This window comes from Aedes albopictus, chromosome 2 (assembly GCF_035046485.1).
Source record: "Aedes albopictus strain Foshan chromosome 2, AalbF5, whole genome shotgun sequence".
NCBI classification, from domain to species: Eukaryota; Metazoa; Arthropoda; class Insecta; order Diptera; family Culicidae; genus Aedes; species Aedes albopictus.
Window position 1 is genome coordinate 498,890,517 of NC_085137.1, and position 13,803 is coordinate 498,904,319.

At 38.5% G+C, this 13,803-nt stretch overlaps 1 protein-coding gene across 4 annotated transcripts in view; it reads left to right on the forward strand.

The window, feature by feature from the left end:
• The window catches only part of LOC109408817 (potassium channel subfamily T member 2), a 564,841-nt gene that overhangs the window by 533,884 nt on the left and 17,154 nt on the right, over positions 1-13,803 (forward strand). For 3 of the 4 annotated variants that reach the window (XM_062854367.1, XM_062854369.1, XM_062854370.1), the window contains 3 exons: positions 7,452-7,657; positions 7,735-8,023; positions 8,111-8,296. In XM_062854367.1, the coding sequence (XP_062710351.1) occupies positions 7,452-7,657; positions 7,735-8,023; positions 8,111-8,296 (681 nt within the window). The remainder of the gene's footprint in view (positions 1-7,451; positions 7,658-7,734; positions 8,024-8,110; positions 8,297-13,803) is intronic. The other variant, XM_062854368.1, reaches the window with a different exon arrangement.

A 13,803-nucleotide genomic window follows, 5' to 3' on the forward strand; every position in this document is an offset into this window, starting at 1 on the left:
ATAATATTTGTATTATCAAACAATGGAACAGTTCAGTTCAAACTAGAAATCAGTTTGTCGCTATAGTAAACTGAAAAATCGGTTGATTTGAACTAGAATTTAATTGTGTTTACAATTTATTTTCTGCGTGTTCCGTATTTTCCCACTCCATTTGTCTTGAATTTCTTCCAGAGATTCTTCCAGCTTCCTACCAGCATTTTTCCAAGAATTGGACATTTCCTTCCAGCAGTCTTCCTTGGAATTCTTCCAGTATTACGAAATTCCGATCGATTTCTTCAAAAATTTTTACGGGGACATACATAACTTCTCTAGAGATTTTCCCAGTATTGCTCCCAGAGTTCCCGGATTTATCCAGAGATCTACACAAGAGTTTCTCTCAGGAGTCAGGATATACCAGAGATGTTGTTGCGGAAATTTCTGTTAGAGGTTAGAATTTCTTCCAAAGTTTCACCTATGATTTCTTAAAATTTTTTTTTATAATTTTTATTTCTGTGCTTTCTTTTAGAGTTTCTCCTTGGATTTCTACAGAAGTTACAGGGACTTCTCTCAGAAAGTTTCTCAGATTTTTTCCTGGACTTTCTCCTGTGATTTTTTGGCGAGTTTTCAAAAATTTCTGTAGGAGCTCTGCTGGTATTTCTCATGGAGTTTGTCGCGTGATTTTTTTCGGATATTTTCCATATTTTTTCAAAATCTTTTGGAGGTTTGATTAAAGCATTCTTTCAGAAAAACCTTAAGAGAATTTCCTGGAATTTTTTTAGACGATTTTTCCAAAAAAATTTCCCAAGTATTTCTTTATGAATTATTTAGCAATATCTTCCAAGGATATATTTGGAAATCCAGGCATACGTTTAAAAATTGCACCAGAGATTTCACAAGGAATTCTTTTGGACAATATTGCATGGCTTGCTGTAGAAGTTTCCCCATGTTTTTTTTTAGAAATTCTTCCAGCAATACATTCAGAAATTCAGGGATTCTTCCAAAAGTTTTTCACGAAGTATTCTTCTAAAAAACCTTGCACGGATTTCATAATAATCGGTTTCCATACAATTCAGCGATCTGATTTTGCCACTAAGAAAATTATTTTCGAGAAAAAATTCCAAGTAATGTGGTTTGAATTAACAAAAATGTGAATATGAATCACATTTATGATATGCGCTGCGGTTATCACAATGGAAGCTTAAGTAAAAAATGCATGTCAACATAAATTGATTTGAAGTTTGGTAATCCCCTTTACTGGGAGAATTAGTTGTCAAAGAAAATGAAAAATGAGAACCCTGAAAAATATTACACGTTCTAAATGAAAAAAGTGCAACTATGTGCAGCGAAACTCGTCACAAAGTTTCAGTAGATAAATTAAATATAGTTTAAAACCGAATTTAGCCGGGGATAACTTGGCACAAAGAAGTGATGCCTCATGTTTTGAATAATTTTCACAATTTTAATGTTTTTAGTTAGCTCAAATATATATTTAAGAAAAACTGTAGAAAATCTAATAAGTGAGAATTGTAGGTATGAAATGTAGAGCTACATACAATTCTTCATATAGAGCAAAACTTTAATCCAGAATTTTTGAGAGATGGCTTTAAAAAGTTCTTCTATAATTTCTTCAGAAACTGCTCTGGATAATCCTTTTGAAATGTTACAAAGAATTGTTCCAGAAAATCTTTGGAAGTTCATTCAAGGATTCTTCTCTAAAAAATCAACCAGTAATTTCTTCAAAAAATGTGCCAGGTTCTTTTCTTCAACTCTACTGAAAATTCGTTCGAAAAATTCGCCAAAGATTCCTCCAGAAATTCTCACAGAAATTCCATCGCAAAATGTTCTAAAAAAATCCTAAGAAGATTCATTCAGACATTCTCATCAGAAATAGCTTTAAAAATTCATCCTGGGATTCCTTTAGAAATTTCACTATGGATTCTAACATACTTCCAAAGCTTTTTTTTCAGAAAATCTGGCATAGATTGCTTCAGGAGCTCCACTTTTTTTTTTGAAATACTTCTGGTATTTGAATAAAAAAATATTTAAAAAATTTGAATTTTTTCTCAGAAAAAAAAATTTAGATTTCTCCACAAATTCTTAAATGGATTCTTTCGACAATTCCTCCTGAGTAAAGTTTTTGGAGATCAATAGTTGAACAAGTCTGAGGTTCTTCCCAATATGTCTCCAAGTTTTGCATAAGAAAATCATCTATGAATTTTCTAAAAATTTACCTCTTTCTGAAAATCTCCCAGGGGTAAGTTTAGCAATTGCTGCACTGATTCTTTCAAAAAAATGGTTGGAGATTTTCTTCAGGGACTCCTTTAGGAACCTTGAAATTCAGAATTTATTTTGAAATTGCTACCAATTTCTTTCAGAATTTCTTTTAGGGATTCTTTTAGAAATTCCTCCAAGTATTGCTTTAGAAATTCCTCTATAAATTCCTCCAGAATTTTATCTAAGGATTCATTTACAAAACTGTCTATGAATTCCCTCCTAAATTTCTTCAGAAATATCCCCATAAAATTTTCCAAGGGTGCTTCTAGTAATTCCCAAGCGATTCCTTCAGAAAATTTCTCCTTTTTTTTTCAAGAAATTCTTCAAGGGCTTCTTTCTGAAATTTCTCAATTCGTATAATTATTTTCTCAAAATTTGTTGCAATAATAACCACAATCATTTTTTCCTAGATTTGATAAGCTTTTGGCATGAATTAGAACAGATCATTATGAAAATGTTTCGTTTAAAGTTCTTGAAAATTTAATTTTAAATTTTCTGAAAAAAAAAGCTTAACGCAAAATTCTGTTAATTTTTTTTTTATCTGTATTAACGAGATTTTTAGCCCTAGGCTAGTTCATCTCGAGACCCACACATTACTTCTCTTCCGAAGGTAGAACCCACATTTTGTGAGTTTGTCGGGAGTGGGATTCGATCCCAGGTCCTCGGCGTGATAGCCAAGTGTTCTAACCATCACACCAGGTCCACTCCACAATTCTGTTAAAGATTTTTTAATTTTTCTAGAATTCAGGAGCTCTTGGAAAACTTCAAACCCCCTGCAAATTTAATAAGTACGTATTTCTAAGAAAAATCTCATTTTCGTTGTGTTATAAATAAAGAATGGATAGCATAATGTTGTAAGAACTCCATCAATCAGTATTTCAAAGAATCAGAAATGGAATTTCCGAGAATTTAGTATGCTGGTCTGTGTGATTTTTTTTAATGAATAAAACAGCGCAACATTTTTTTGTCTCAAGAGCAAACTTATGTGTCTCCGAAGGATTTTGGGGCGCTGAATCCGAATCCGGGCTCAGATTTGCTCCAGCACGTCACAATTTTGAGTTATACCTCAATTTATAGGATAAAATTTGCTATTTTGGACTATTTTGACTGTAAGCCATTAAGCATGGTAATATATTTTTTAAGCAAATAAAGGGTAAATTGGTCAATTAACATCTAAATTAACGACTCAATCAAAATATTTCGTTTTACCTTCTCAAATTTGATACATTTAAGCATTTTATGTTAGTATGAAAACTTGCATGCAACTTTTAGAAGGAGACTTGTATGGGAAATATCGTACCTAACATAAATCGCTTAAAACTGTCAAATTCGATTTGGTAAAGCGAAATATTTTGCATGAGTCGTTAATTTTGGTGTTAATTAACCAATTAACCTTTTGATTACTTAAACAAATATTTCCATGCTTAATGGATTGCAGTGAAAAAAGCCCAAAATCACATATTTTACCCTATAAATTGAGGTACAGCTCTAAATTGTGACGTGTTGGAGCAAGTCTGAGCCCAGATTCGGATTCAGCGGCCCAAAATCTGTCAGAGACACATACAGGGGATGGCCAAAATGTTTGGGATAGGCAACTTTTTTTCTCTCACAAAAAAGTTCAACATACTATAACTTTTCATAGAGCGCATCAAAAAATCTCAAATTTTGACTGTTTGTCAACCTACTATATGTGCATCATTGGTACAAATTTGGGCTCGATTGATTGATATTTCGCAGAGTTAGAACCGTTCGGGTAAAACACTATCTTTCAGACAACTCATTTTTGAGCTGTCATATCTTGGAAACCAGTGAACCGAAATGAATGAAATTTTGAACGTACACTAACAATATGTAAATGCTTTACAAACTATTAAAACATAGGTACTTTTTAAACTTTGAAAAAAGTTATCATGGATTGACACTTTTTGGAATTTTCTCGAAAAAATCTATTTTTTTTACATCAATGTCATTAAATTTTCGTGTTGATATCCAAAGATTTTCCACTTCTGTTCTCAAATTATCTCTAATCAGATATATTAGAGCCTATTTAGATTGAAGGAAGAACACATTTAATAATTTTTGTGTGGTATTGTAAATTTGGCTTATTTTCCTCTATATGGGTAAAAAATTCAACCCGGTATAAATTAATTCGTCGTGAGAAAATATTACATTTTATAACGTCGTATTAAGTATCAATATATTGTTGATAAACGTTAAAAAATTCTTTCAATTCAGTTCACTGGTTTCCGAGATATGACAGTTCAAAAATTAGTTGTCTAAAAAATAGTGTTTTACCAGAACGGTTCTAACTTCGCGAAAAATTTATCAATCGAGCCCAATTTTGTACCAATGATGTACATATAATAGGTTGACAAACAGTCAAAATTTGAGATTTTTTGATGCACTCTATGAAAAGTTACAGCATGTTGAATTTTTTTGTGGGAGAAAAAAAGTTGCCTATCCCAAACATTTTGGCCATCCCCTGTAAGTTTGCTCTTGAGGCAGAACAAAAGTTAATTTTTGTTACGGTGTGTACTTGTACTCATTCAATAAAATACATATTTCTGATCTGTTTGACCATTTTTATAAAAAAAAATCGCCTATAAAATCAAAACAAACTCTAAGATTTCATGATAGGATTTTTATGATTATGATTAAAAAAAATTTCAATCCAGTCACGAAGATACCGAAGAAGTTCTTCGCAAAACTTAAAAAAATGTCAATTTCTCGATTTTGTCTTAGGCTCACCAAGTCAAGTGGAAATTATAACGTTTGATTGCTCTGACATTCATACACGCAACGGAAATACGTGTTTGATGAACAAATTGAGATTCGAAATAGGAAAGGAAATCCACCTGCTCCGGTGGGGATCGAACCCACGACTTTCAATCCACTAGTCAGATGTTTTTTTCCTTCAAGCTACCAAAACCATGTAATTATTTTTTTTAAGAATTTTTCCAAGAATTTGGAAGTTTTGAAAAGAAAACGTCCGGTAATTTGTGTAGAAAATTCATTGAAAGATTGCTAGATGACGTTATGGAAAGATATCAACATGGGCGCTGTAATGGTTGTTAGCAGAGTTATAAGGACACGGGCTCACACCTCTGAAAGATTTTAACAGTATTTGAAAAATACATCAAATATTCTTAGGTCCATTTTGAAAAGAAATTGCTTGAATTATTTGTGGACTTTCTACGTAAACTAGTAAGATTCTTCTGTGAGTAGGCGTCCCCGAAATGTTATAAAAAATGTATAGGTTTGTAAGATTTCCTGGAGATAACCTCGAAAGTTTGTGGTAAATTTTCTGAAAGAATTCAATTTGTTTTCCCGAAGCAAATTTAAAGATTTCACTGAGAGATTCATTTCTAAAAGCGATTTCTGAATGATTTTATAAGACTTTCTGAAGAACGTAATACATTGACTCCTAAGAACTCCTCAGGTTATTCAAAGAGAACTTGTCACATTTGTAGTTACTCTAGCAAAATCCTCTGGGAATTGTTTCTGAAAATATTGAAGAAAACCTCCCTTCTGATTCTCTATAAACTACTCTTGAAGATCTCCAGAATATACTTACTTTCATTCCTGCAGAACACCGAAAAATTCCGAAAAATCCTCTATACTATCCTTGAATTCAAAGACACAAACACAAAACTAACATGAAACGAAATTTCAGTTTTTTTTTTTTTTTTGTGAAGACACGATCAACAACTTGTTCGTCGATTTCATCTGCTTAAGATTAAGCATTTCAATCTGCTCAGATTCGACATTTCAAAACAATCCCTCCATGCCCCCCTGCAAATCCAAAAATACACCAGGCAACGCATGCGCACTGTTGCATGGACTGCGCCGTACGATCTTCAAAACTGTCCTTTTTGCAATTTCCAATACCAAACTCACACCGCTATACCGAACAAAAAAAAAACACCATCACTCTCACTACTCTCACACTCGATACCACACTACTACTCTTACTACTACTCGCACTCGTTCCAACTCTACAAACTCTACAAGGCGGTTCCAATACGTACCACCCCAATAGAAAAAACTAAGCTATTACAAACCACCCCCAGGGTAAGTATCACCTCAGTCTCTTAGCATTGTTACTCGCTAACACTATTGCTACTACAAAGCTGTTGTTACTACTCTAGCGTTATCTACTTAGGCATTAGGCTCTAGGCCAGCAGCTACCTATATATATAGTTAAGTGTGTTTCAATCATTTCACGGTTTTGGCAGAAAGATCTCTCGCTTTCTGTCTTTCTGCACTTTTTCTGGGCAAAGTTATTTTTCTTCAAAAAAAAATCACCATCGACCATCAACCCCGAAAGCCGCAAAACGAAAAAGCCAAATTAGAAACAACAGTTGTTTAAATGCTTCAGTTACGTCGCCAAAGTTCCTGCTAGGTAGATTACTTTGTGTGGAGACGCGATGAAAGCCATCGTTTTTTTTAGTGCCTTGTTGCATCCCTGGCATTTCTCTTTGCTAGTTTGACATTTAGGGCATGCAAGAAGCTAACGCTTCGAATGTGAAATAAGTTTGAATTTACGTTTATTTCTATTATGAGGCCTCGAGTCGCCATTAACTAGTGAAACTGTAGGTCCTATCGCTAAAGCAGAAGATACTAATCCAACACAATTACGCACAAACACAATTACGATCATACACTGAACAAAATTTGCACCTTGCAACCAGTTACTGTTCCGTTTGTTTTTTGTACTGTTGATGTATGTCTGCCGTTACAGGTTTTTGCATTTTTGTTTTGTTAGCATTTTTGTGTCGGCTTCGAAGATAACATTGCCGAAGCTTATAAGCAGGGAATCTATGTATTGTGCACCGCCAGCAACCAGAATTTAACCAGCAACAACAACACTGTCACAGGTGCACTGTGGTGCACGAAATATCCCCAATAAATGTGAACTTTTGATTGTTCCAACCGTCCTCCCGACCGCCGCTGAGCTGCACCCTCCTCCTGTCCAAGCAGGATCCATCCGATTATACTAATCGATTTTTTCTCTTCTTCTCTTTCTCTTCTTTTCCCTCTATTGTGTACGTTGTTTGACCTGTTTCATTTCCTGGATTGTCTGTCACATTTGTACCTTTTCCAATTTTTAAAACAAAAAAAAAATACTTGTCTGTGTATGTAAATTTACCTCTTGTGTACTGTGCGATGGAAAAAACCTTAAACTTTTGCACGCACAGTACTCAATCAATATGGCCGACGAAGCGCGTGACAATCATATGCAGCAGATCGAACGGGCGGAGATTGCCAACCTGGTCCGAAGTCGCATGGAATCGCTCAACCTGCCCAGTATCGACTATGACGACGTGAGCGAGAAGCGAAACCACCTCTCGTACGTGATCATCAACCCTTCCTGCGACTTGAAACTGGAAGAGGGCGACATCATGTAAGTATCAAGTATAGCGGCCCGTGTGTTTTTGTTTTAGTGTAACGTTTTCTTTTGTTCTCTTCCCATCTTTCCAGATACCTGGTCCGACCCTCGCCATTCTCTGCCCAGAAAACGTTCGAGCGGCACAATTCGCGCCGCAAGTCCAACATATCATTCTGCTCCAATATCAATCTGGCAGCGGCGGCGGCCGGTTCCCGGCGTGGATCGGGCATCGGGCTGAACACCATTGGTGGCCCTCAGCCGATGTCAGGTTACGTAACGCCACGTGCTCCCCCGCTGGTCACAACAAAATCGAATTCTTTGTCTCTTCCAGATAGTCCTAATGCAATGGGACAGATGAGGGGGCGAAGCAATTCCCTCAGGGTAAGCACCCCTAGGCGCAGTAGAACGACCGCTTTGGATGTGCCGCTAGCAAAGGCCGCTCACTCCATTCAGTTTCTGTCTCCACAGATCGACAGTGACATTCTGCTGCGGCGGTCCAACTCCCTGCGGCAGGGTCTCCCGAACATCGGCAACACCGGACGGCGGAAATCATCGCTGGAGGAGATCGGCATAAGCCACTTCGCGACGCTGATGCAGGCCACCAACCACAGCAACCCGATCAAGATCGCCCTCAACGGAAGTATAGGACTGGAGGTAGCGCAATCGCAGCAGGCTTCGGCTGGCTCGTTTTGTTTTCTCTGTGTGTAGCTTCGTAAACTGTCGCTTTCCTATTCACTCGATGTCGTGTTGTCTCGTTGAGTTACGTTTTGTTCATTTGCAGATTCATTCGTTCGCTCAAGTAGACTCATAGAGACCGATAGCTGATTACATACATTTATCTGTGCAGCATTAGGTCACACCATAGTACAAGGTTTCCGGTTGTCACTCTCCATCCACCAGATCATGCTACACCTGGACCGTCCATCTTATTCGCTGCGTTCCACATCTTCTTGTATCAACTGGCTTCTATACAAACACCTATGCAGGGCTGTTGGCCGACATTCGCACCGGATTATTAGATCTTACGATTTCGCCAGCAAACTTACGGTTAATTGTTCATCGCCTGCTTGTAGGTCTTCCTAAATCATGGTTCATGGATCGTGTCCGTAGAAGATCTTCGTCCACATAAACGTTTTGTATCTGTTGTACCTAGAGTCCGTAGTGACTCTTCGAATATCACGCTGTATATTTGTTGTCAGCCGTCATCCAAGAACAGACGTAGATGAATTCTCCAACTACCTCTAAAGCACTTCGTTCACCGTAACATTACTGTATTAGTACCTACCCAATGTTATAGCGTAGACCACTTTATCAAGAATACTTGCAGCACTGCTGAAAATTGGGAGTCACTGTTAGCAGCGCCACCACGGATGAAGGTGGAACTATTCATAATAGTGTGTGTAAATCTTCATACACGCACCAATACACTCTTACACTTTTATACAAAAGTACCACCTTAGCTCAACAGGCGGCGGTGCCGTCGGTGACGCTTGCCGCTAGTATGGGCAAATAACAGAGTTCCATGTCTTCTTGATGAAGTAGTCTTCGGTGATAGCCATATTCACCATCAGTCCAACCTTCGTAGCTTCGCGTTTCAGGCAGTTACACAGTTCTTCCACCATTCCAAATTCTCTAGCAATAATATCCCAGTAATCCGCAAAGCAGACAAATTCACCGGATTTCGGGAGAATCGTATCCCGGCTCGTCGCATTGCACCTTCCAAGGCGATGTTGAACAGTAGGCTGCAGAAGTCCATCACTTTATCGAAGTCCCCGTCTAGATTCTAATGAACTGGACAGTTTCCCATAAATGCGATGGATGGTGTGCAATGCTGCATTGATCGGACTGGTCAGCTTCCGAGGAAAAGGGGCTCTCATCCTTAATTTGTATAGCCGCCTTGAAGCACGACTATAAAACACAGTCCTCCTCCTGCGAGGCATCGTTGAACTTATGGTCTTCCCAAGGGTCTGCCAGTAGGTAACGATACTGCCTCTATCCACCTGTGCGCCGGCGGTCATAATGTCAACATTGGCAAAGCGGGACCATAATGTCAACATTGGCAAAGCAAAAAAAGTTGTCATTACGCTCTAGAAGTTGTAGTCTGGGCTTTTTCATGACCATTACGTTTGAATGAATACATTCTGTCACTACGACCAGTGATTAGATCTTTAGTGGCATTGCCCGTATCCTTACTGTAGTGCATGATGCATAACTCCATTGCAAATGAAGGGTAATATAATATCGATTTTGCCACAGTTTTTGTTTTGTTTTCTTAGAACCTTCAGAAGCTATCAAATTTGATAATAAAGTCGCACTATTTACACTAATCTCAGAAGGAATTCCAGGAGAAGCCTTAAAGAAACTCCAGCGGGAATCAATGAAAAAAATTCAAGACTACCCTCTGCACGAACTGCTGAAAGGAGTTCTAGAAGGAATCCCCAAAGATTTTCTAGGAAGAACCATCGGAAACTATCCAGGAGAAATTTTTAAAAGAATTCCTGGAGAAACCCTTGAATGAATTTCAAGAGAAATCCCTGAAAGAATTTTAAGAGGAATCCAGAAGTAATACCAGGAAGAATCCTCATAGGAATTCTATGAGGAACCCTTGAAATAAGTCTAGGAAGAATCCACGCAGAAATTCCAAAAGGAAATCCCTGAAGAATTCCAGCAAAAATCCCAAAGAAATATTCCAGCTTTAATCCACAAAGCAATTCCGGCAGGAATCCCCAAAAGAATTCCAGTGGTATTTTCCAAGGGAATTCGAGAAAGAACCTTCAAAGGATTTCTAGGAGGAATTGGCGAAAAATACCCAGAGGAAATCTCTGAAGAAGTTCCAGGAGAAATTCCTAAGGGAATTCTAGGAAGAACTACCGAAAGAAATTCCCGAAGGATTTCTAGATGGAATCATTAAGGAATTCCAGAAGGAAACCTGGAAAGGATTCTAAGAGGAATCATCAGAGGAATTCCATGAGGGATCCCCATAGGAGTTCTAGGAGGAAACTCCGAATAAAATCCAGGAGGAATCTCCGGAGAAATTCCAGGAGGAATTCCCGTAGAAATTTCAGAAGGAATACCCGACAGAATATCAAGAGGAATCCCTGAAGACATTTCAAGAGGAATTCTTAAAAGAAATGAAATCCCTGAAGCAATTCTTAGAGGAATCCTGAAGGAATTCCAGGAAAAACGCCCGAAAGAACTCTAGGAGGTATCTTTGAAGAAATTCCAAAACGAATATCAGAAAGAATTACACGAGGAATCTCCGAAGGACTTCCAGAAGGAATCCCCGACGAAGTTCTAGAAGGAGTATTCGAAATAATTCCAGGAGGAATCTCCGAAGTAATGCCAGGAGAAATCCCCTAAGAAAATCTAGGAGGAATCCCTGAAGGAAGTCCAGAAGTAATACTCGACGGAATTCCAGGAGGATTTCCTGAAGAGATTCCAGAAAAAATCCCCGATGAAATTATAGGAGCAATCCCTAATCCCTGCAGGAATCCCAGGGGAAACCCCTGAAGGGATTTTGGGGGGAACCTCCGAAAAATTTCCAAGCTATATAATCGAAGGACTTTCAAGAGGAAACCCCGATGGAATTCAAAGAGGAATCTCCATAGGAAGTGCAGGAGAAATCTCCCAAGGTATTCCAGGAGAAATTCCAGTAGGAATTCCAGAAATTATTTCAGAAGGAATCCTCAAAAGAATTCCAGGAGTAATCCCCGAAGGAACTCCAGATGAAATCTCTAAATAAAATCCAGTAGGAATCACTTAAGGAATTCCAAGAGAAATCACAAAAGAAATTCCTGGAGGAAACCGCGAAGGAATTCCAGGAGGAATCCACGACGGAATATCAGGAGGGATCCCCGAAAGGATTTCAAGAAAAATCTTCAAAGAAAGTTTAAGAGGAAGCTCTAGAATAATATCTAGGATGAATCCCCGAATGAATTCCATCAGGAATTCTCGAAGGAATTCCTGGAGAACCTTGGATGGAAGTCCAGGGGAACCTCTGAAGTAAGTCCAAAAGGAATCCCCGAAGAAATCACAGGATAAATCCCTGTTAGAATTCCTTCAGGGCTAATTTCCGAAGGAATTCCGGTAGAAATCTCCGAAGGATTTCCAGGCGGAATTCTCGAAGCATTTTCAGCGGAATCTCTCTGGGTGGGGAGAAGGATTTGCAAGAGGTGTCACCTTAAGAATTCCTGGAGGAATTCCAGAAGGAAATCCTGGAGGAATTCTTGTAGAAACTCCATGAAAGATCCCTCAAGAATATCCTGGAGATATGCCTGATTATAATCCTAAGATTTTTTTAAAGAAACTCCTACAAGATCCCCTAATACAACTTCTGTAGGAATTCCTGAATGAGCTTCTGGAGAGATCTCCGATGACATCCGATGACTCCTGGAGACATCCGTGAGTCCTCCTGACAAAAATGCCAGTCTACAATCTGTAGGAACCTCAGGAGCGATGCCTGGACGACTCCTGGAAGAATCCCTAAAGGAACTTCTCGAGGAATTCCCTAAGGGTATCCTGAAGGATTCTTTGAAGGAACTCTTATGTAGGAATCCCTGAATTGCTCTGGAACTTCTGGAGAGATTTCTGAATAATGAATCCCTGGAGGAATCTCTGAAGGAACTCCTGGACTAACTCTGTAAGAACTCCCGTAGGAATTTTTGAAGGGACTTCAGAATGAATCGGTGCAGGAACTAGACTAATTTCTAAGGACTTCCTTTAGGACTTCTGAAAGAAACTTCTCGCAATAATTCCAAAAGGAATCCCCAAAGGAATTGCAGGAGGGATTTTTAAAGGAATTCCAGCAGAGTTGCTAGAAGGAATTCCTTGATAAAACCCTGGTGGATCTCCTGGGGGCATCACTGAATCTTTCTGGAAGAATCTTTGAAGAAACTTCTGGAGAGATGTGAATGATAAATGATAAATGAAATCTAATGAAAAAATGAAAAAAAAAGTTCTAAGAATTCCGTATTTCAGGCCAAACATTCCAATAGGTCCTATCTGCATTTGAGAGACTCTCTTTATTGACATTCTCTTTCAATTATTACAATGTAGTGGTACACTTTGGTAAACCTGAAATCCCATTTGAATTTCTTCAGAAGTTCTAAAAAAACTCTCCTGCAGAGTTTGTCTAAAACACCAGAAAGAAAGAAATACACAGACCAAAGTTAAAGTGACCAGATTTCAAATTGTTAGAATTTACTGTTTTCAATTTTAATATCAGAAGGGCAGAGAGATTGTAAAGTGAGTAAGCCTAAGTGAAAATACTTATATATTTAATAATAATATAAGGAGAGGGGTTACAGGGTTTCAAGGGGCTTTCCAGGGAGTTTTAGTATGATTTCGGAGATGTTTCGATCCGTTTCAGAACGGCGTCAAAAGGTTTCTAAGAGGTTCTCTAAGGCTTCAGGGTATTTCGTTTCAGAGAAGTTCAGAGGGGTCTCAGGCGTATGGAGGCAGAACATTTAAGAGGGTTCCAAATGGGGTTTGCGAAGTTTCAGGGGTTCCCAAGGGGTTTCAGAGGGGTACCAGGAGATCTCAAGTGGGTTTTCAGGAGTCTGAGGGGGTTTTTGGAGGAGTTTTTGAGATTTTGGAGTCTCTCAGGTGTGCTTTAAAAGGCCCTTAAGGAACTGAAAAACAGCAATGCTGCAGGGAAGGACGAGATCTCGGTCGAACTTCTTAAGCACGGAAGCGAGCAGCTACATCAATCAATCCACCAGATTATTATATAGATTTGGGAGGATGAAGAATTGCCCACCAGCTGGTTGGATGGCCTCATATGCCCAATCTACAAGAAAGGGCACAGACTGGAGTGTGCCAATTACAGAGGGTTTAGCCTTTTAAATTCGGCGTATAAGATACTGTCGCGTGTCTTGTTCAACAGACTGCGACCTCTTGAGGAGTCCTTCGTCGGCGAATACCAGGCTGGTTTTCGCGAGGGCCGATCAACGACGAATCAAATGTTTATCCTGTAGATGATCCTAGATAAATTTAGAGAATATAACTTGCCGACTCACCATCTGTTCATTGATTTTAAAGCAGCGTACGATTCAGTGAAAAGAAATGAGCTTTAGCAGATAATGTCAGAACATGGTTTTCCGGCGAATCTAATTAGGCTGATACGCGCAACACTGGATGGATCTAAATCTAGTAATCGGATC